Genomic DNA, 23,945 nt, shown 5'->3' on the forward strand with positions numbered 1-23,945 from the left:
AAAAAAAAAAAAATTGCTTGCAACTGTGCTAAGTAGGAAGTCTGTTAACTCTCATGCTCGGTATAAACTATATTTAAATTTGTACCTGTTTCTAGCTGGCTATGCTGCTGTGACTTAGTTATCTAAATGCAAAAACCCCTCCCATTCACCGTTCCTCAACAGCACAGTTCTTTTCTGGGAAGAGGACAAATATCCAAGGACAGGACTCCTACAGCTAGCTATTTCAGGAACTCAGAGCCCAAGATTTTAAGACTAAATGGCACTACCACAAATAATGAGCTCTGTGTGTGTGTGTGTGTGTGTGTGTGTGTGTGTGTGTGTGTGTGTGTGTGTGTTTTAATGACAGTTTTAAAACTCCAATTTAATCTTTAAAACAGAGGCTAAGCTGAGGATATGGCTCAGTGGTAAAGCACTTGCCTAGGGTTCAATCCCCAATACAGTCAAAACAAATAAAATGTTTAAAAACAAAGTCTTGAAACAGTCACAATCAACCAGTCAACCAGCCCAGTGTACATCGTTAGCAAACATTATACCCAAGCAAACCACTCTTCAACTAAATTGGCTTCTTTTTCAGTGAATAATTATCTTAAAGAGCCTTTAAGAACCCTGCTGGAATGTTTCTATTTAAATTCCTAAACAAATAACTTCCCATTATACTGTATTCATCTTAGAAATAAAAAATACAAATCACATTCAAAATTACTTGTCGGTCTTCCAGAGATTGTTAGGTACTTGAAACCAGGAATCATGGCCACCCATAATAATAAGTAGTCAATAAAAGTACAGTCAGTACCATTCAAAACCCTCCATCTAGACGGCCAGATTTTATATCAGTAACTAGAGAAATTATTCTGAAACAATGTAACACACAGTCCCTGAGGAATCCTGTGATCTCACTGTAAGCCAATGTTAAGAAACTATGGAACATAATTAAATACTACAGTTACATAAAAATAAATATATGCTAACTTTCAAATAACAGGAAAATTAAAGATCTACAACAGGTTCTCTTGAAAGTCCATGTTCTACTACTCTGCACTCCTCCCATCAAGTAAAACTTGAAGCTATTTTTTCCTCTTCACATGCATAGCAGGGAAGGAGGGTGACATAGAGGCCACAGCCTTCGGCATCAATTAGAAATTGCTCATCCTCATAAGCAATTTCTAGTTCTGTGTGTTCACTGTATTCTCTAGCACAACTCCTGCTAAGGTAAAAATTCAAAATGTAAACAAATTCATCTTTAGCTCACACATCTACAGCTAACTAATGTTCTATAAGGTGCCAAGAAAATAAATTAGGGGTGGATACTGTCCTCAGTAAGCGAACTGGGAAAATCCAACATCCGTAAGGAAAAAAATCAAGCTGAAATGCTTTCTCTCACTATATACAAAACAACTCAAAATAGATTAAAGACTTCAGCATAAACATAAAACTACAAGAGGCCTATACATACTGGGTGTGGGCCTTTTGCATATAACTCTAAAAGCAAAAATAGGTAGCTGGTGTTACATCCTGCTAAAGGCCTCTGCAGAACTTTCTATACAGGAAAGAAACAAGAAAAAGAGAACCTTCTGAATGGAGGAAAAAGGGGTTTTACAAACTGTACTTCTAACAAGGCGTTAATATCCAGAATATAAATAATCCAAACAAACAAAAATTTAAAAAATCTAACTCATAAATTTAAAAAAAAAAAAGACCTAATAGGTTCTCAGAAGAATCTATATATGTATTTTTTTTTAAAAGTCCTGAACTCCACTAACTATTAGGAAAAATGCCAACTAAAACCACAATGAGAAGGCTGGTATCGAGGCTAGCTGATTGGAAATGATTGCTTAGTTTCTGCAAGGTCCTGGGTTCAAATGAAAAAAATAAAAATAAAAAGAGTAACACCATGGGATCACCTCACCCCAGTCAATGGTTATTACCAAAAAGATGAACTTAAAAACAAAAATTCCCTAAGAGCCAAAGCCTCAATGCTGGGTCCACATCCAAAAGAAATGAAATCAGTGTGTTGAAGAGGCGCCATCCATCCACGTCAGGATCAGTGGAGACTATTGAAAACAATCAAGAAAGGAAATTAACCAAGTGCTCATCAGTGATAAATGGATAAGAAAATGTGAGCAACGTACACATTGGAATTCTATTCAGCAATAAAATGGTGAAATCCTGTCATCTACAAAAACAGGGACTAAACTGGAAGACATGAAGTTCGGTTCAATGAACCCAACACAGAAGCACAAAACAAGTCATCTCAGTCATATACAGAACCAGAACTGTGGAGCCGGAGACTTGGGAAAGAGGAGACAAACGGAACTTAATAATAGTAGAAACTTACAATTACGTAGGATGCCCTAGTACATGTTAGAGTAACAGTAATCATGTAATGTGTTTTCCAAAATAGCTAGCTAGACTCGGGGATATATAGAATGACTTCATTATAAAGAAAACTATTGATGTTTTGAGGTGACAGAGCTGTCAATCACCCTGATTCACTATATAAACACAACAGTAACATACTATCCCACAGAAATGTACGATTACCTTGAGTGAAGGGAAGGGAGGAAAGCAATGGAGCCACCCGCCCACGGTGGTCTGTACTTACTATAACTCCAGCACTTAGGCCAAGGCAGGAAGACCCAGGCAGCTTATGTGCATTTTGAGACTGTGTTTTGTTTTGCTTTGTTTTGTTTTGTTTTAAATGGTGGGGGGAGGAAAGGGAAGAGAAGGGAATCGGGAATTGGGAATTGGTTTTTGATATTATTGGGATTTTTGCTGTTGTTGTTATTCTGAGACAGGTTCCCCTAGCTGGTCTAGAACTCAGCAATCTTTCTGCCTCAGATTCCAGAATGTAGGGACCTGGCTTAAGCTTAAAATACAGAGCTGTAGGAATGGCACTGCAAGTAAAGGTGCTTGCCACACAAACCTGACCATCTGAAACTGATCCTGGATCCCGCTGTGGACAGACAAGCCTATCTTGAAAGAAGTATTCAGACTTTCACTGCATTTACAAACACATGCAGAAACATACAATGCTGCTGCTGCTGCTGCTGCTGCTGCTGCTGCTGCTGCTGCTGCTGCTGCTGCTGCTGCTGCTGCTGGTGATGATAATTTAGAAGTAAGCAGGGCTAAAGAGAAGGGTTCAGTGGTAAAAGCACATGTTGCTCTTGAAGAGGACCTGAGGCAGGAACCCAGCACTCTCCTGGCTGCAGCTCCAGGTCCTATGGAAGGCAAGGAGGTTCTTATGATCACAGATAAGCACTAAGAAACCAGGAATGTCAAACTCCTGGGGTTGTCCCATCAAAGGAAGGAATGCATAATCCTCTTATCTGCCCTGAAGGCCAGGAGTGGATGTGGGTAACAGTCTGGTGACCACGCCTCTTACTGTGAGTTTGTCAATCTATAGAACCTATCTTTATGAAAGGTGTCTTATGTTCAAGGAGTTTAGATGCAGTCTTAAACTTTATTGTACACATGGAATTGAATCAAGTATCACGGAGAAACCTTTTGCCAAACTGTGCTGTGCTTAAGTATGTCTAAAATAAACTACTTAAGGCCAGTCCTGATATTTAGCCCTGTTGAACTGTGGCATCCCTTGGCTTGTTACTCTGCTGGCCATGGTGATTGAAGAGACCGCCCCACGAGGTTCAAAGGATTTGACACTCTTTCAAGCTTCTGAGGACACTGTACACAGGATACAGACATAAATGCAGGCAAATCACCATATACATAAGATAAAATGAAACCTTTAAAAGTATTTTTTAAATAATATATAAATAAAAACCAGGCTAGCAAGATGGAGAAGTCAGTAAAGGCCTGAGTTTGATCCCTGGGACCCACAAGGTAGAAGAGAACTGTACTTGACACAAGCTGGAATTATCAGAGAAAGGAGCCTCCCTTGAGGAAATGCCTCCAAGAGACCCAGCTGTAAGGCATTTTCTCAACTAGTGATCAAGAGGGGAGGGCCCATTGTGGGTGGTGCCATCCCTGGGCTGGTAGTCTTGGGTTCTATAAGAGGAAGCTGAGCAAGCCAGGGGAAGCAAGCCAGTGAGTAACATCCCTCCATGGCCTCTGCATCAGCTCCCGCTTCTTGACCTGCTTGAGTTCCAGTCCTGACTTCCTTTGGTGATGACCAGCAATGTGGAAGGGTCCCCAACTTGCTCCTTGGTCACGGTGTTTGTGCAGGAATAGAAACCCTGACTGAGACAGATTGATAGCAGCATAGTGGGGTATTCCTGTGACATTCTGACCATGTTTTGGGGAGGATTATGGAAGGACTTTGGGCTAGAAGAGCCATTGGATGTCAGGAGCTCTGTGGGGTGTTCTGTAGGAGCTTGGAAGATGATGTTGAAAACAATGCAGAAGATGGAGGCCTGGCTTGTGAAATTTCAGAGGGAAGACTAAAGACTCTTATCAGGGCCATTGCTTTTTTTATTGTAAAGATTCTATGATTTTGGTTAGCTGGAGCTGAAGAATCTACTGTGATTAATAAAATACCAGAAAACGAAAATCTTTTAGTAGAAAACAAAATCTTCGTGTTACTGGGACAACTGATGCTGGTTAGCTGGAACTAAGAAATTAGTGGTAATTAAGAAGAGACCAGCATCACTGAGGTGAAATCTTCTGGGAAGTGTTTTCTGAGAGCACAAAGAAGCTGTGTTCCAGAGATAGCCAAGGTTGTACCTCATGCTGCAGCTGGACTTGGTAATGTGTAAGAATCACCAGGTAGTACTGGTTTTGAAGGCATGAAGGGGTCATGAAGAACAGCTGAGGCTGGGCACTGTGAGAGGCCATGGGAGGCCATTGGTGAAGGTGCAGTTTCAGTTCCAGCCGATGGCCCAGCGCAAAAGGGATCATGCAAAGGATTTGAGGCTTGGCACTATGAAAAGAGCCCATAATCGGCTGTTAGTGAAGCCTAGTTGCAGCAGAAGACCCTAGTGCTTGGAGATACCAGTACCATGGGATGATCACCAAGAATAGCAGCATCAGTGGAGTGGATCGAGCTGAGCTTAGAGTGCTACAGAGGGCAGAGCTGGAGAAGGGATGCCATCCCTTTGAGCCCAGAAGATTATGAGTAGATCCCAGACATTGGATGGTTCAAGTTTGATTTTGATTGTGACTGTGCCCTAATATTTTTCCCTCTTGAAGGAACAAAGTATTTTAGTAGAGCCCACGGTTAAGAGACTTTGAAATATAAAGACTTTGAATTTTAAAAGAGATTGGATATTTTAAAGAGATGAAATTTTTAAATATGGGAGAAATTGTAAAGACTGTGAGACTTTTAACGTTTAGATTTGGGGGAAGAATGAGAAAGGGTTGAGGCCTAATAGTGATGTGTTTGTATGTCAAGTTGACAAGGGGTCGACTGTACTGGCTGGTTTTGTGTGTCCACTTGACACAAGCTTGAGTTATCACAGAGAAAGGAGCATCCCTTGAGGAAATGCCTCCATAAGATCAAGCTATAAGGCATTTTCTCAATTAGTGATCAAAGGGGGAGGACCCATTGTGGGTGGGGCCATCCCTGGGCTGGTAGTCCTCAGTTCTGTAAGAGAGCAAGCTGAGCAAGCCAGTAAGTAATATCCCTCCATGGCCTCTGCATCAGCTCCTGCTTCCTGACCTGCTTGAGTTCCAGTCCTGACTTCCTTCGGTGATGACCAGCAATGTGGAGTGTAAGCTGAATAAACCCTTTCCTCCCCAACTTGCTTCTTGGGCATGGTGTTTGTGCAGGGATGGAAACCCTGACTAAGACAGGAACTCCTGCAAGCTTTCCTCTCACTTCTGCATGCTGTGGCACATGCACACATAAGACACACACAGACACACAAATAAATGTAAATATAACAGAACAATCTTTAAATAAATAAGCTCAAAATTGAGGACTTTAAAACAATTGAGCCTCAATGCTGACAGAATATTAGCTCTGAAGTCCAGTGACTGCCAAAAGTTTATTTATCCTGGCATTCTTGGAGCATGTGGACAGCCCAGGTCTACAGGAGAAAGACATAAAAAATGTTGAATGGTAATTCCAAGGTTAGAAAACAAGACTTAATTTCTGGCTCCTCCTGCATCTAACATTGAATCCCATGTTAAGTAAGGTAGATATCCAGACAGAATTCTAAAGAGTCTGAGTTACAGTGCAATCTAACTCTCTCTTCTGTCTCCTACTACAACCTGAAACTCACTATGTAGCCCAGGTCTTCAACTCTGACCTGCCTGCCTCAGCCTCCTAAATGCAGGACTAGAGATCTAGAGACCACTTTTATAATTTGTAACTTGGGAACAGGGAGCATAAACTAATCTTTAGAGAACAAGCCTAGCACCCAAGCATGGACTAACACCCAACAACATGGGACACACTTGGAATGCCCACACTGTGAGACGGAAACAGGAAATGCTAAGGTTTAAGGTCCATGGAGTTTGAAGCCAATATGTCCTCAATAGGAATTACTACTTGTAATTTTTTGAAAACCACTAATGATTATTTCATTACTATTCAATTTTTATCAACAAATTAATAAAAAAATGATTTCTATACCTTAATGACTTATTATATTACTTAATAAAACCACTATAGGAAATTATTTTTAAACTGTTTTATTCATTAGAAGTAACTTTAAAAGGCCAGTCAGTGGTGGCACATGCCTTTAATTCCAGCACTGGGGAGGGGCGTGGGTGAGGGGAGCAGGTGAATCTGTGTGTTCAAGGCCAGCCTGGTCTACAGAACAACCAGGGAGACACACACACACACACACACACACACACACACACACATCCTGTCTTGAAAAAAACAAAACAATAAACAAACAAAAAGAAGTGATGTGAAAGCTGGTGATGGTACCTAGAGTCCCTCAGCTAAATCCCTAATACCATTTTAAACACACACACAGTGATACTTTTCTATCAGTCTCAAAAATGAAAGAGAAACCCTGTAGTCTTCATTGCATGAGGCTTCATTTTCCCAATATTATCAATCCTTAAAAACCATCAGTGACTCTACTAAGAAATTAATACTCCGATCTAAAATAGACCCCCCCCCCCACAGATTAAAAAGCTGACTCCAAACTGGTCATTGTGTCACAGATCTGTAATCCTAGTATTTGGGATGGTAAGAGGTAAGAGGATGGTAAGTAAGAGGACCACCCAAAATTAAATGCCAGCAAGGAGAACATGGTAAGACTGTCTTAAAACAAGTCTCACCCCAGGAAAGCCTTATTTGTAAATCCTACTAAAATAATTTCTCAGGTTTAAAATAAGTTTTCTGCATATAAAGACCTAGTAAGAGATAGGCGATTTCAGGACAGAGAAAATAGCGAATTTCAAAGATTCTTTAATACTAAGGTTTAGAACATTGACTCTCTAATGCTGCCTCCGGATCCGTTATCTTACCTGATGAACTTTCTGACTGCATATATTTGTAGACAACTCATCCTTGATCCTATATATCTTTTTAAAAAAAAAATGAACCATCGAATAATGCATGAACATAAAGTACATATAGCAATGGAGACTCTTCTGTATGTGAACAGAAACCCTATATCTGATCCTATAAAGAAAGATTTCAGAATCTGGAGGCTGTTAACTGTAAAATGCTAAACTGCTCCACCATTGTTCAAATTTCAGTGTTTCCAAAACAAAACCTCAAGAATGACACATCCATTAGGTCCACTCTTCATGTTAAAAACGGCCTCCTCAACTAGGCAATTTAATCGATGTACTCACTCCATAGCCAGCAGCAGCTCCTTGGAATCTCCACACATTAACTGGGGGAAGTCATAGTTAAGACCAGATGTAGACCCAAACTCTTGATTCCTGTCATTTAGGATGCATTCTAAACCCTAGCTAGAACATGTTGCTGAAAAGCAATGTCCTTGGGTAAGAAAAGAATGGAAAGGTCTAAAACTGACCCAAGCACAAATCCCTTGTCAACTAAAGACACTTAACAGGAAAGAACCCAAGAAATGTGAGGGTGGGGATGCATGGGGGGCCGGAAATCGTACTCTTCCGGAACGTAAAGGCGAAACAGGCACTGGAAAAGCCGCCCCCAAGGGACAACTGACTACGGAACGGTGACAGCTCCTTTGCACCGCGGAGAGCAGCCAGCAGCTACGGCCGCAGCGCAGACGCCGCCGCCACTCCCAGCTTGCAGGTCCGGCGGGATTGGCTCAAGAACATCAACAAAGACCCTACGGTCGCAGCCTAACCCAACAACAAAGGCCGAGCGACTGCGCGCCGCGGCCGGGACAGGGACTGGCGCGCGACGGCTAGCTGGGCGCCCGCGGCGCAGCCCGGGAGCGTGCACAGAGCCCGAGGCTGGCCGGCCCAGTCCGGCCTCTGAACACAAAGGCGCGGACCGCCCGCGCTCCGGCCGCTGAGGCCCGCGGAGGGGGAGGGGCTCACCTGGCACAGCTGCCGGCAGTAGGCGGCGGCGGCCTCCACCGCGGGCTCCCGGCTCTCGCACAGCCGCCGCTCCAGCTCCTGCAGCCGCTCGCCCAGGCGCCGCAGCTCCGCCGCGCAGCTGCCACCGCTCAGGCGCTCCTGCTCGGCCTCGTCGTCCGCCATCTTCGCAGCCCGCTCCGTCGCGTACGCACCTGGGTCACGTGATAACACAATGCCACGTTCGGCGGGGTCACGTGCCGGGTGCGCTGGCACGCCTGGGCGCACGTACAAAGGCCGGGTGTGGGGCTGACGACCGCCAGTGCAGTGCTGCAGCAAGCTGAGGCTTCGGCGGCCGCGGTCCGGGCGAGTGCAAGGTCTGCGGAACAACCGGAGGCCAGGGCAGGCTGCTTGCTCTGATTCTGGGCCAACCCGAGAATGCCTCCTGCAAGCACTTTAGGTGTTGGAGGCCACAAAACACACACACACACACACACACACACACACACACACACAATTGGGTCAGAACAAAATGAGAGGTTCAATTCTCATTCTGGAAAATCTAGCAGCTAACCCGAGAAAAGGATAGTGTGGAGAGAATTCAAACAGTCCGAAATGACTAATGTTGTAACCCGGTGGTTTTTAAGGCACAAAAGCTCTTCTAAAATCCGGTTACTGATAAGCGTTACAAGAATCAACACCGAGTGTAAGTTCGTGAAAATAGGTCGAGGAAAAGAACCCTACTTAAGGATGCTAAAGTTAAAAGGGAACACGGATATCAAATACTAGCAGCGACCCTCCTCTTGGTGCCGCAAAACAGGTGACCTTCTAAACCATATTTTGCTTGCAAGATGAAAACAATATTAGGCATTAGAATAGTAGAAGAGAGCTGTGTGTTGTGTGCACCGTTGTGATCTCAACACTTGCAGGCAAGAGGTTCAGAAGTTCATCCTCTGCTACGTAATACTTTCTCTGCCAGCCCATGGCAGATGAGTCCCTAAACCAAATTTAAAGGGGATGGGAGGTGGAATAAGAAGTACTCGGGAAATCAATGTGCTTAACCATAAATTTCATAATTAAGCTAGTAGCAAAACCAATGTTTGAGGGCTGGGGATGTGACTTAATTGATAGAGTGCTTGACTAGCTCTGTTCAGTACAGGACACTGCTTAAGTCAGGCAAAAGGCACACAGCTGCACGCTTAATCTCAACACTCCCCTGACAGGACTATCGGAAGTTCAGAGACTACACTATATAGTCAGTTTCAGGCTAGCAAAAACAAACAAAACAAAACACCCCACAACCTAATGTTTATGTAAGAGGCACGATATCTGTCTTACAACTGAATCCTTTTAAAACAAGAAATAGAGTTGACATACCTGGTCATTTTACTATTGTGTTCTGGCTGAACTATATTTTTCTTAAGTATAGTTATCTAAAACAAAAATACAGCCTGGTGCTTCACGTAGAACTGAAGCACAAAGGAAGCTAGAGTTGAGGGTCTCCTGTTCCAATCCAGCCTGGGCTACATTGTAATACCGGGTCTCAAAAAAAAAATAATTTTTAGTGTATACAGTGGCCTTTTCAGAAAATTGATATAATAAAGCCAGATGTAATCCTAGTACTTGGGAGGTGAAGGGAGGAGGACATTAAGTGGAAACTGTTCTAGAAATACTGTGTCGCTCAAGTGAATGTTTTGTAATGCATGTTTTCAAATCATTACATAAGATGAACAAGCACATCCAAACCTTCCAGAAAACAGCATCAATGTTGCATATTAACAAGACAGAGGGGCTGGGGATTTAGCTCAGCGGTAGAGCGCTTGCCTAGGAAGCGCAAGGCCCTGGGTTCGGTCCCCAGCTCCGGAAAAAAAAAAAAAAAAAAAAAACAAGACAGAATCTCCTAATGTTTGCTTATGCATGAGACCAGGGGAGCACACTGTAGGACTAAGGATTTCCCCTACTGGATTGAACAGTGAAAAAAGAGTTGAGGAGACCAATGAACATAGCTGTTTTGTCTTTGCCTGGTTCCCGTAGACACTCTATCACTGAGTTTTACCCTGCACCCTCCTTGCTTATAATTTTAACTTTGCAGTTTATTTTCCCAAGTTATATATCTGAAGTATTGAAGTTTAATAAATGTATGCTATCTTAGTATTAGTGAAAATATGAAAAGAAGTATGTGCTTAGCCAATATACCAGTAAATCCAAGGGCTGTAAAATAAACAAAGATTAGGAAGCTCACTTTTCCCGCAATTCAATGGTAATGAATTACACCACACTTCATCTACAGGAAGGAAAGTGTGTAGAGGCAGGTGTGGAGAGAAATATCCAAAGTGAAATGTGCTTGAATGTTTATTTTTAAATGATTATTTAGGGCTAGGGCGTAGCTGAATGGAAGATCATGTTCGTGAGACCCTGGTAATGGAGGAGGGGGAGTTACCTAAAAAAATGTCCTTCCTACCTTTCAGGCCATGATACCTGAATGAATAGAGAAGCTAGAGAGATAGGCTCAGTGGTTAAGAGCATTTGCAAGTTTTCCAGAAGACCAGAATTGGAGTCCCAGCACCAGGTGGCTGCTTCACAGCTGTCTGTGAGTTCGGTTCCAGGGGATGGCACCTTCTTCTGTCACCAAATATGCAAGTGGTGCACAGACCTCATTCGGGTATAATACCCCTACATATAAAATAAAATTTTAAAGGAAGCTGGAATAATAAATTGATCTGAGTACTAGTACAGCCATATAAATGCAACTGTGCCTTCCACTTTTATGTAGTGTCTGTGACTATTAAACTTGAGAATTGTGAGGAGAAAGACTGTCTTGTTAGAGTTTTATTGCTGTGAAGAGACACCAGGGCCATAGCAACTCTTATAAAGGACAATATTTCGTGGGGGCTGGTTTATAGTTTCAGTTTAGTCCATCATCATCATGGCAGGAGGACTTGGTAGCTAAGAGTTCTCCATCCAGGTCTGCAGACAACAGGAAGAACAAGGCATGCTAGGCAGTCATCCTCACGACCCACAAGAAAGACAATCAATAAGAACAATGAATGGAAATGAGGACTTGATTGTTCCTCCCTGTGGTTGTCTAAGGAGAAAACAGCCAGAGGCATCTTGGGAGGGTACAGACTGAACATTGCCCTCAGAATGGACCAGACCATAGAGGATGGAGGCTGGGAAGCAAAAAGAGGAGACCAAGAGAGAAGAGGACCAAGAGCATGCACCCAGAATGGCTAAGTTCCACAGGAATCACAAGCTGGGAGGAGGGAAGCACACACACACACACATGCATGAAAAGACCTCCGGAGAGGACCTTTCCCTCAGGAGGAGACCCCCAAGCGCCCAATGACCGAGCCGAGGCCACTCGGATGCAATCAGCAAGAGGGTTTATTGGAAAACACAGGTACCTGCGGGCACACAGTCTCTTCGGAGGACTTGCGCGCCCAACAGCTCCAGCATGGGGCTTTTATAGGGTTTGGGGAAGCAGAAGCGGGCGTACAGAAGCAGATGCATAGTTACGGGGATTGGTGGATTTAAACGAAGCATATAGACATGTTCACATATGATTGGTTATTTCACAAGATGAGGTAATAAGGTATAGCTACACACATTGGCAGGTTTGAATCATATTCGAATGAGGTTGTAACATGGTAAGAGTACGTGCGGGCTGGGACGTCCTGAATGTCGGGGGGGAGGGGGCTAGGGACTTATCTCTTCCTGCCAGATCCGGTACTCCTAGTCTGTTCTGTATTCCTTTCCTTTTATGGTCTGTTAGTTTTAACGGTGACTCGGCCCTAGGTATCTGGGCGTGCCTGGGCTTGTTCAAGCCTGTTGCAACTCTGAGTTAAGACTCATGGGGTGGGTCTTTCATTTTCCCCCATTTTCTTTTAGACTTGAGTAAAATCCTTTACTCAAATCGAATTTTAAGGAATCTCTTCCTGTTGTCTTACCCTCTGGTATTGTTGGGTGAGAACAAGCGTCTGAATGACTGAGAGTCTGTTCTTTATGAACTGCATCAATCTGTTTAGAATGCAGGGGCCAAAGAGGAGGATTAGGAGGAGGATGATTAAGGGTCCCATCAAGGTGGACACCAGGGTAGCAAACCAAGGGGATCGGTTAAACCACCCCTCGAACCAGCCTTGTTGGGAATCAAACAGCTTCTGTCTCTGGGCCAAACGTTCTCGGAGCTTAGCCATGTTATCTCTCACTAATCCTGTATGGTCTGCATAGAAACAACATTCTTCTTTTAGAGCAGCACATAGCCCTCCTTCGCGAAGGAACAGCATGTCTAGCCCTCTCCTATTTTGTAAGACTACTTCAGACAAAGATGTTAAGGACTTTTCTAATGCACTCACGGATTCCTCGATAGCTTTTAGATCTGCATTCATGGCTGCTTGTAGCTGACGAAAGTGACCCGTCTCGATGAGGGCGGTGGTCCCCGTCCCTATACCTGCAGCCATTCCTCCTAAGGTGATTCCTCCCAAGAGTAGAGCTAGGGTCATGGTGATGGGTTCTCGCCTGAATCGAGTCAGCCTCTCAAAATGTGAGTATATGTACTCGGGCCCATGGTAGGTGACCTTAGGCCAAATTTCTACCAGTACACAGTAGTCTGAGGATCTGCGGAGGATTGCGGCGGAGATACAAGGTGTCAATCCAGTGTTACAGGCCCAATAGGTGCCTGTAGGAGCTGCTAGGTAGTAGCTTCCAGTGGGGATCCTCTCGGTGGTAGCGCAGAGGACCTGGTGAGTGGGGGGTATGGTCCCTATACAGAGTCCCTGTCCTGAGACTTCCGGCAACGTCAGCCTATGACTAGGGAGGGTTGTGCAGCTGGCCGGGGCCGTAGTCTGATTAGTATAATTCCCCATGACTGCCACACCCTCATAATAGGGCGGGCTAGAGACCAGGCACAGCCAGCATTCTTGGGTCTTGTCAGGTTCTGAATAATTGAGTGCCAAGTATGCCCCGGTCACTAAGTTGATTAGCCGGTCTCCCGTTCCTAGCAGCTGAGGGGCCGGTGTGGAAGGGTCCCTAGTCGGGGAGGGAGTTGTCAAGATATCCCCGGAGTTCTGAGTGGTGTTTAGCCATAGTGGGGGTCCGACCGGGGGCAGTGCTGGTGCTGGTCGGGAAGGGGGCTTTTGATCCATGAGGACTGGGTTTGGACCAATCTCTTGTGTGACCCGTTCTCTCACCAGTTGGAGGGAGAACAGGAGTCCTGGGTTAGTTTGGCCAGGGGTATACAACCGTATCCCCCACCTACGCCCCACCTTCCAATCTATGTTTTTACCTTGATCTGTGAATTCTATTGTAATTCGAGATTCGCCTGGAGTCTCAGGGGAGAAGGCCACTAAGTCCCCCTTCTTGGTCCCCCACCATCCTCGAGTGTAAGTCTCACACCCCCACTTAGCGCAGTAGAAGGTCTCAGGACCTCCGCACTCCCGTGTCCTCTTACCTCCGGGACAAGTATACCAATCAGAGTGTCTGCAGGGTGGGTATGAGTTGTGGGGAGTCCGCTCAGTATGCTCCCAGGAGTCCTTAGCCAGTTGACAAAGGTCGAAAGTCAAAGGGGGCCACCAGGTTCCTTCAGCATGCTTACCATTAGCTAGGACTTGAGACCAGCCCGTCTCTAAATTAGTTATTATCCAGGACATATTATATACCTGGTGGGGGCTAGCCCCCAGACTCGCCCCACCCCTAGTCCATAAGACAGTTAAGAGCAACAACGTGAAAATCTTAGCTTTAGGGGGTTTTGAGTGCGTTGAGCCTTCCATGTCTGGGGTGCGATGTTGTGATCTGCCGTTTCCTCAGGTCGGGCTGCCTTGGCATGAGATGCGTGGATCCAAGCCGCAATTCCGTCTACCTTCAAGGCTGTCGGGGTAGTCAGGAGAACTGTATAGGGTCCTTTCCACCGAGGCTCGAGATTCTTGGTCTGATGTCTGCGCACCCACACGGTGTCTCCGATCTGGAACGGGTGCGGCACCGTCGGTTGTTCAAGCCTGTCTTGGTAGGCCGCGGCTAGAGGTTTCCAGATGTCTCTCTGCACGATTTGTAGGGCCTGAAGATGTGCTGCCAAGGAAGGGCTATTAGCGAATTCAGCGATGTTTGAATCAAAGAAATTGATAAATGGGGGTGGGGTCCCGTATACTATTTCAAAGGGAGTCAGGCCATGGGAGCCTGGTGTATTCCGGGCCCGGTATAGGACTAGGGGTAGTAGGGACGCCCAATCCTTTGAGCCAGTTGCAAGCGTTAATTTAGATAAAGTCTCCTTAATTGTTCTATTCATGCGCTCTACCTGTCCTGAACTTTGGGGTCTATAAGCACAATGTAACTTCCAATCAATCCCCAATAACTTGGCCACCAACTGACTTACCTGGGAGACGAAAGCGGGCCCGTTATCTGACCCCAATACTTGGGGCATTCCATACCTGGGGAAGATTTCTTCGAGGAGCTTCTTGGTCACCACCTTGGCCGTTTCATGTTTCGTGGGGAAAGCCTCTACCCATCCGGAGAAGGTATCTATGAACACTAAGAGGTATTTGTGTCCGTACATACCAGGCTTGATTTCAGTGAAGTCAATTTCCCAGTGGGTACCAGGCCGATGTCCTCGGGGACGGACTCCTTGTCCAATTTTAGCTTTTCCTGGGTTTACCTGAGCACAGGCCCTGCAGCTTTCAGTCACCTCCCTCAAGGCCTGATCTCGTCCCAGGAGGTAGGTGTCAATCTCTTCTCGTCTTAAGAGGGTCTTCATCTTCTTGAGTCCCAGGTGTGTTAGTTTATGTAGGTAGGAGATTAATTCAAAGGTCATCTTCGTAGGCATAACTGTTTTCCCTGTGTAGACCCACCGTTTTAGTTGTGGGCACCAAACGGCCCCCATTTTCTGTAGGAGCTTTGTGTCCTCCGTGGTGTAGAGCCAACCGGTCTGTTCTGGCTGTGGAGACGTGGGTTGATCTTGGTCTTTTAAGGACAGAACTTGGGTGCCCATGGCGGCCTCACGCGCTGAGACATCAGCTAGCCGATTTCCCCGTGCCTCGGGGCTGTGTCCCTTCTGATGCCCTGGGCAATGTATAATGCTCAGTCTTTTTGGTAGGAACAGAGCTGCCAGGAGGGCCAGAATTTCAGTCTTGTTCTTAAGGTCCTTACCCTCAGATGTGAGCAGCCCTCTTCTCCGGTAGATCTCTCCATGGATGTGTGCTGTAGCAAAGGCGTAGCGGCTGTCTGTATATACATTCAGCCTCTTACCTTCTGCCATTTTGAGCGCCTGGGTTAAGGCAATGAGTTCAGCCCGCTGTGCGGAGGTACCAACAGGCAAGGCGCCTGCCCAGATCACTTTGTCCTCCGTAGTGACCGCGGCTCCAGCTTTCTGTTCCCCGTTCACCAAGTAGCTGCTACCATCGGTATACCACGTATGGTCAGCATCCTGGAGAGGTCGGTCCGATAGGTCTGGTCTGGTTCCATGTACTTCTGCGAGGATCTGCAGACAGTCGTGCTGTTCTGCCTCCTCTGGCAAAGGAAGCAGAGTGGCTGGGTTGAGAGCGACCACAGGCCCAAACTGGACCCGTTCCGCATCCAGTAGCAAGGCTTGGTAGTGGGTCATGCGGGAATTGGAGAGCCAGCGGTCAGGGGGCTGTTTTATCAAAGCCTCCACTGCATGGGGTGCCAGGATGGTGAGTGGCTGCCCCAAGGTCAACTTCCCAGCGTCTTTAGTTAGGACGGCAATGGCTGCCACCATTCTCAGGCATGGTGGCCAACCAGAGGCCACAGGGTCTAATTTCTTAGACAGGTAGGCTACCGGGCGCTTCCAGGGTCCCAGTCTTTGTGTTAGGACCCCCTTAGCATACCCTTGCTTCTCATCCACAAATAGTTCAAAGGGCTTGGTGATGTCTGGGAGACCCAAGGCAGGGGAGGACAGCAAGGCCCGTTTAATGTTATCAAATGCCTCCTGTTGTTCTGCCCCCCACTGGAAGAGCACCCCCTGTTTAGTGAGAGGGTACAAGGGGGCTGCCATCTCGGCAAACCCAGGAATCCAGAGGCGGCAGAATCCCGCCGTTCCTAGGAATTCCCGTAGCTGTCGGCCATTTCTTGGGGCTGGGATGTTGGCCACGGTCTGTTTCCTAGCCGGAGTCAGCCATCGCTGTCCATCCCTTAGTTGATAGCCTAAATAAGTAACCTGGGTCTGGCAAATTTGAGCCTTTCTGGCAGAAGCTCGATAGCCCAATCGCCCCAAAGTCTGCAAGAGGGATTCTGTTCCCTGGTGGCATGCTGTCTCAGAAGTGGCCCCTAGAAGAAGGTCATCAACAAACTGAAGAAGTATAAGAGTGGGATGCTGGACTCGAAAGTCAGCCAAGTCCCGGTGTAAGGCCTCATCAAAGAGCGTTGGGCTGTTTTTGAAACCCTGTGGTAACCTTGTCCAAGTCAACTGTCCCGAAAGCCCCATTTCAGAGTCTTTCCACTCAAAAGCAAATAAGGGCTGGCTTTCTGGGCTCAGCCGGAGGCAGAAGAAAGCATCCTTCAGATCTAAGACCGTATACCAAGTATGGGTGGGAGGCAGGGTGCTGAGTAGGTTATAAGGGTTTGGGACAGTTGGATGAATATCTTCTACTCTTTTGTTGACCTCTCTCAAATCTTGTACTGGCCTATAGTCTCCAGTGCCGGGCTTCTTAACAGGTAGCAGAGGCGTATTCCAGGGTGACCGGCAAGGGACTAGGATGCCTTGGTCTAAGAGCCTCCTGATATGTGGCTTTATGCCCTGATAAGCTTCCCATGACATGGGGTACTGTTTAATGGAGACAGGAGTCGCGGTGGCCTTTAACTGGATAATTAGGGGAGGCTGTTGGAGCGCCAACCCCATCCCGCCAGTCTCTGCCCAGGCCAGTGGGAATTTCGTGACCCAAGAGTCTATTTCTGGAGATTTTGGCTTGTCCTGTTCTGGTTCATATAATCTATATTCATCTTCTAACTGAAGGGTTAAAATCTGAAGAGGAATACCGCGGGGCCCGGTTACTCGGGTCCCTCCTTCTTCAAAATGGATCTGAGCTTTTAATTTGGTAAGCAAGTCACGGCCCAGCAGAGGGTATGGGCAGTCCGGAACATGTAAGAAGGAATGGGTCACCTTACCAGTAGCCAGCTGAACCCGTCGATCTGTAGTCCAACGGTATCTCTTGCTGCCAGTGGCTCCTTGTACCCAGGCCGTCCGGTCGCTGAGTTGTCCAGGGGCCTGGGTGAGGACTGAGTGCTGGGCTCCTGTGTCCACCAGAAAGGTGACTGGCTGCCCCCCAACTTCAAGAGTTATCCTGGGCTCAGGGGGGGGCTCCTGGCCCTGACCTCCCTAATCTTTATCTAGGGCCAAGAGGGAGGTCTGTGGGCGGGGTCTTCGGAGCCCGCTGGGTTTCTTAGGGCAATCTCTGGCCCAGTGTCCTCTTTCTTTGCAATACGCACATTGATCCTTATCTAGCTTTGGCCCCTTTCGAACTCCCACCCTCTCTCCCCTTTTCTCTTGACCCTGAACTACGGCGGCCAAGATTCGACTCAACTCTCTGCTTCTTTTTCGGTCTCTCTCATCCTTTTCTCTACGTACTCTATCTTCCTTTTCTTCTTGTGTCTCTCTCTTGTTATAAATTCTTTCTGCCTCCTTAAGTAAATCCTGCAGTGTATACCCTTGTAAATTTTCTATTCTCTGTAGCTTGGCCCTGATATCTGGTGCTGCCTGCCAGATGAAGGACATGGAGACATTTGTCATTTGTCCTGGATCATCTGGATCATAAGGGGTATACATGCGATAAGCTTCCTTAAGTCTCTCTAGGAAGGCTGAGGGAGTCTCCGCAGCCTCTTGTACCACTTGTTTCACCTGAGCCAAATTGGTGGGGCGTCGTGCCGCCCCTCGGAGACCCGCTAGGAGCAACTGGCGATAAAGGCGTAGGTGTCTCCTACCTTCAGCCGTGGTGAAATCCCAATCAGGTCTTGTAAGTGGGAATGCATCATCGATCTCTTCCGGGAGCAAGGTGGGGCGTCCATTGTCCCCCAAAACATGTTTCCTGGCCTCTAAGAGCACTCTCTGCTTCTCCTCAGAGGTCAGGAGGGCCTGTAAAAGTTGCTGTATATCATCCCAAGTGGGCTGATGGGTAAGCAAGACAGATTCTATCAGGTTGGTGAGAGCCACCGGATCCTTAGAAAAGGGGGGGTTGTGTTGTTTCCAGTTATATATGTCGGCCGCTGAGAATGGCCAGTATTGCATCTGGCCGCCAGCCCCTTGTCTAAGCGGAAAGGCCTGGGAGGTGGAGTCTGGCGCCACCTCGCGTCGTCCCCGAAGTCTTCCAGCCACAGGGGAAGGGGCCGCCTCGAGTCGAGGTCTAGCAGGCGGCTCCACTTCCTCTTCTCTTGGCGGGGCTGTAGGTACAGGGTACGGAGGAGGTTCTTCCAACAGGAGATCTATAAGGGGGGAATTTGGGTCCTCTGGGAGGACAGGTTTCGGGGGAGGGACTTTGGGAGATTCTTCCTTAGTTAGAGCAGGATAGAGAGAGGAAGAAGCAACCAAAGGGTCAGGTGGGCTCGGGGAAACAGGTTTAGGGGAAACAGGAAGCCAATTCGGGTCCACAAAGGGTTCTGCCCAAGGAGGAGGGCTAAATGCCAAGCTCTCCCAGGTGACAATGTAGGCCACCTGGTCAGGGTGTCCGTACGGCTTCTGGCGGAAAATCAGGTCCTTAACCTGCAAAATAGTGGTCTTGTTAAAAGTGCCGTTCACCGGCCATCCTACATCGTAAGTGGGCCACTCGGACGTGCAGAGGGTCTGCCATTTTCCTTTCTTGATCTCGACCGACTGATCACGTGCTCGGTCTCGGACGTCCTTCCAATGGTCTAGAGTGAGACTCAAGGGGGTTGTTAGCGATTGTCCCATGGTAGCTTCAAAGAAAATTAGGGCACAGATTAGACAGACAAATCCAACGATCAGACAAATAACAGACAGACGCGCCGCGCGGCTTCGACGTAAAACCCAAAACAAAGAGTCAGATGGAGGTGCCGAGGGTCCTGGACCCTCTCCTCCAACCAAAACCACGTATCCCTCCGATACGGGCTGAGCCCCAAAGAACCGGGCTCCAGACACCCTTGGAACGTCTTCCAGGGCTGCGGGGGGAGAAGTCCGAGCTCGTCAGCTCCTTCTCTGACCCGCCCAAACGGAGGCGCTGAGGGTCCTGAACCCTGAGACACCGAAGGCCCTGGGCCTTCTCCTCCGACCAAAACCCAGATCTGAGTCCAAAACTGAGACGAACTGAACACGCGCACAGGACAAGACAAGACAAGACAGGGCAAGACACGACAGATGCCGGCCGGCTTACCTCCCGGTGGGTGGTCGGTGATCTCTGGGCGGAGGATCTCCAGATCCCGGACGAGCCCCCAAAATGAAAAGACCTCCGGAGAGGACCTTTCCCTCAGGAGGAGACCCCCAAGCGCCCAATGACCGAGCCGAGGCCACTCGGATGCAATCAGCAAGAGGGTTTATTGGAAAACACAGGTACCTGCGGGCACACAGTCTCTTCGGAGGACTTGCGCGCCCAACAGCTCCAGCATGGGGCTTTTATAGGGTTTGGGGAAGCAGAAGCGGGCGTACAGAAGCAGATGCATAGTTACGGGGATTGGTGGATTTAAACGAAGCATATAGACATGTTCACATATGATTGGTTATTTCACAAGATGAGGTAATAAGGTATAGCTACACACATTGGCAGGTTTGAATCATATTCGAATGAGGTTGTAACATGGTAAGAGTACGTGCGGGCTGGGACGTCCTGAATGTCGGGGGGGAGGGGGCTAGGGACTTATCTCTTCCTGCCAGATCCGGTACTCCTAGTCTGTTCTGTATTCCTTTCCTTTTATGGTCTGTTAGTTTTAACGGTGACTCGGCCCTAGGTATCTGGGCGTGCCTGGGCTTGTTCAAGCCTGTTGCAACTCTGAGTTAAGACTCATGGGGTGGGTCTTTCAATGCACACTCTTCTTTGCCTAGAGGCTCTAAGGAAAAATTAGAGACCCATTCCATAAAGTGACAATAGACCACTTGGGCCACAAGACCACTTGAGCCAGAAGCTGCAGGTTTCTGGGGACAGCATTTTGACAGAGCAAAGCAGTTCGTGGGCGTGGTATCACAAGGGCCCGCACGCAGTAGAGCATTTTCCCCAGCCACCAGTTACACTTCCGGCACTTTGGGCTGAGGAGTCGTGCTTCCGGGTCGCGCCAGCTTCCCGGGTCCTGCGGGCTGTCTCCCAAGTCTAGCACATTCGCTCTTCAGGAATTCCTAGACTGCAGGGCCTGAAGAATGGAAGGGAGGATGCTTGGTGCCTGCTGCACGCTGGCATCACAGATCGCCTAGTGACGGCCGTCGCCACGCTGCTCCCCAGCCCTGTCTGCACCCCGAAGCCCACAGAGCGAGGGCTGGCGCTCTGGAGCTGCAGCAGCTTTTCAGGCAGCGCTACGGGTGGAGCCGCACGTTGGCCACGGGGCGCGGCCCAGCAGCTCCAGAGACTGTCGCCCGCGGGCGCGCGGCCTCCAGGACCCGCCCTAATGAGCAGCTCCTGCTGTGCGCAGACGAGGCCGGGCGGCCCGGAGGCTCGTCCTGCAGGACCTGGCCGGCTTTCTCCAAAGAGCTGAGCTGCATCCAGACGCAGAGACCTGCAGCCTTGTGGACGCGAAAATTGGCGTCTGCATCCAAGAAGACTCTAGGGAATCTGTGTTAAGACCACTGACTCATCTGCTAAAAATATTGCACTTGTTTTAGAGAAGACTTTTTTTCTGAGAGACAACAACCTCATCAAATAAAGACGCTGGAAACTTAAGCCAGGCTCTGGTCCGCTTACGTACACAATTCCAAAGAGCCGGAAACACGAAACTCACGAGTAAAAAGATTAATTTTAGTCCTTAAATTCTTTTCATGGAGGGAAACAAGAAAGATGTTCTTACTATCTATCTGGCTTTTTTTTTTCCTTTTTTCCCTGTGAAGAAAAGCCAAATGGAAAACGAGTAATGATATAAAAAAGAAATGTGGTGTTTTTGAGATAGGCTCACTTTGCAGCCCATGCTTGATTCGAACTGCCTGGCAGAAAACTGATTTAATTTTATTTTCCTACAGTCCTTCACCATCCCACTTGTTTCGTTCAGTACTACGGATGAAACCCGGTGCTTGGTGCACGCTTGGCAAGCTCTCAGTCAACTAAGCCAAAGCTAATTAATTATTCCACTTAACCAAAACGAAAGCAGTCGTAAAATAAACCAAAAACAAGACCTTGGAAACCAGCTCCACAGAGTATCCTTGAACTGGTGCGCACCATTTCTCCAAAGAAGCAAAGAGAAATACAGAAAATATTTTTCCTTCTACCCTCCTCGTCCCACTCCCCACCCCCGCCTTGTGCACATGCTCTATTAACTAGGAGATGCACTCCCAGCCTTACAGTTCTAAATTCTAGTCATTGCACGTCATTCACAGCATATGTAATATCACACCGTTGTAGCATTTGGATTTTAAAAAATAGCAATGTTGAGGTGAAATGAACTTAGAAATGCACAGGTCTCTTTTCTTGCTTAGGATATCAACTTTTGGAATTTTGTTGATTTTCATGAATCTTGTAGACCAGGGAAAGGGCATCACAACACATGTTTGTGAGCCATCTGATGTGGTTGCTGGGAATTGAACTCGACCTCTGGAAGAGCAGTCAGTGCTCTTAACCGCTGAGCCATCTCTCCAGCCCACCCCAGCCCTGGAGATGAGTAGTAGTAGTGTAAGGAGTCCATTCTTCATATCCTATTCAGAAACTAAGTCATGGACCACTTAGACCACTTGCTATCTATCCTGGGTGAAAGGTATTCTGCTTTTACAGTTCTGCATGCAGCTGATCCTCGTGACCCAGTCGCTTTGAGGCTGGCTTCTGCAGCCTCTGGTAGCCTCTGGTTAGCATCTTAAAGTGACACAGTGGGAGGCTAGGTAAAGCCCCGGCAGGGAATTGAGCTTCTCCTAGTTGAAGTCTCAGGAGCAAAGGGGAGAGGGACTTATCTCTGCCCTTTGTTCTCAGTACTTGTTCGACTCTCAGAGTGTGTGTTCACGTCGTGGAAGGAAAAAAAAAAAAACTCACGGCAGGTCCACACATAAATCCAGCCATAAATTGGGTAAGAGGTTATAACAGAGAATGCCTACATGCATATTCACTAGGAGTAGTTATCTGGCTTAGCTTTCACCATTTGTTACTAGCTTGCAAGGCCATGGAAAAGTTTTAGACTGTAACTAAGCTGTCCTTGAGGTCTTGTTTAGACAAACTCGGTCAATATCTTATCTCCTGTGTTTGCACCTGGCGTTCTGTGGTGTATATATTGGTTTTTCTTTAATACAAGGAGTTTATTTAAACAAGACACTTGGCTTGAAGGGAAAACTATCTAGGATCATTTTGTTCAGGAGTAATTTATTCCTACTTAAAGACAGATTACCCTACATGTAACAGCTATGTGAAAAAGAAAGTCATAAAATGTCCTTGGCTTTACAATGATAAATGAAAAACAGTAAGATTCTCCAATCGAACAAAGTATGCAAGGATTTTGTGCTGTTGGGTTCTTTTGTTAAAACAATGAGAGCAAAGTAACTTACTGGGATAGAAAGGCAAGAGTTGAATGGCCGTGCCACTAGTGGAGAAGGGGGATATTGTCACAGAACCAGTACTGTCCCCCATACCCTCTCCATCTGATGTCAACCAAACAGAACATGGACCGTTTAGTTTTAAAAAGGAAAAGAAAAAAGAGCAATATGCTTGTGCACACAGACCAGTTACTTTATGGACAATAAAGAAATGGGGACAGGGAACTGGAAGGAGAGAGAAAAGAATAGTGCAGTAGTCAGGATGTGGCGGGACCAAATTGCGGCTTCCTATTCGAGAATGTACTCTTGGTCCACAACAAAATTCTGGAGTAAAGTAGCCGGTTCCCTTTTCAGTAGACAGCTTCCGTCTGCTACTGGAACACATCAGTGTAGCTTCATCCTCCATCTCTAACTGTGCAGGTGTGTGTTTCGTTGATTGGTTGACTATCAAACCGGAATCTGCTCTGCCTCATTGACAAACCCTGCTGTTCACAACAGGCTTTTATTAGTTTATCAAGCGCTGTATGCCTCTTAATCTTATACTGCACCACAGAACCATCCTGTCCCTCCACCTTCAAATTAATATGGTCCTTGTTCCCAGTCTTGACTCCTTCCTTGGGTTTCTCGCCTGCCATGGCGAGCGCAGGAGTCTCCCCAGCTGAGGCTTCACGAAAGAGACAACCCAGGTTCCTCGGCTGAAGGAGCACACCAGTGTATATATTCTTTACGACCTTCAGCTAATGGTTCCTGTAACCCCTTGGAAGGCGCCCTGAGTTTTAGAAGTCTGCTATAATCTAAGAAGCAATTAACCAGTCCTGTTATAACGGGTATGGCCATTTGGAAACAATGGTAACCCTTGCTTGCTAGATGTTTCTGCAGAATAAATGCTCTTTGTCTTTGCATACAATCCGAGTCTGCGGTCTTCCTTCAGTGATTTTCGGGAGTCTTGACAGGGAGATGCCTGACCTGCAAGAGC

At 47.0% G+C, this 23,945-nt stretch overlaps 2 protein-coding genes and 1 pseudogene across 4 annotated transcripts in view; all 3 read right to left on the bottom strand.

The window, feature by feature from the left end:
- The window catches only part of Zfp292 (zinc finger protein 292), an 80,281-nt gene extending 71,680 nt beyond the window's left edge, over positions 1–8,601 (bottom strand). The window contains exon 1 of one of the 3 annotated variants that reach the window (NM_001008879.2): positions 8,395–8,585. In NM_001008879.2, the coding sequence (NP_001008879.2) occupies positions 8,395–8,556 (162 nt within the window). In that variant the 5' untranslated portion in view covers positions 8,557–8,585. Of the gene's footprint in view, positions 1–8,394 lie in introns of all 3 variants that reach the window. The other 2 variants (XM_039110672.2, XM_039110673.2) reach the window with 2 other exon arrangements.
- Positions 8,602–14,215: 5,614 nt separating this feature from the next.
- LOC134486924 (uncharacterized) lies at positions 14,216–17,212 on the bottom strand. Its single transcript, XM_063288523.1, has 2 exons — positions 14,790–17,212; positions 14,216–14,430 (listed from the first exon to the last, which is right to left on the bottom strand). The coding sequence occupies exons 1-2, from the start codon at positions 17,210–17,212 to the stop codon at positions 14,355–14,357; spliced, it is 2,499 nt and encodes an 832-aa protein (XP_063144593.1). The 3' UTR covers positions 14,216–14,354.
- Positions 17,213–23,190: 5,978 nt separating this feature from the next.
- On the bottom strand, positions 23,191–23,945 carry LOC108350953 (small ubiquitin-related modifier 2 pseudogene; annotated as a pseudogene).

The sequence above is a fragment of the Rattus norvegicus genome, chromosome 5 (assembly GCF_036323735.1).
Source record: "Rattus norvegicus strain BN/NHsdMcwi chromosome 5, GRCr8, whole genome shotgun sequence".
Lineage (NCBI taxonomy): Eukaryota > Metazoa > Chordata > Mammalia > Rodentia > Muridae > Rattus > Rattus norvegicus.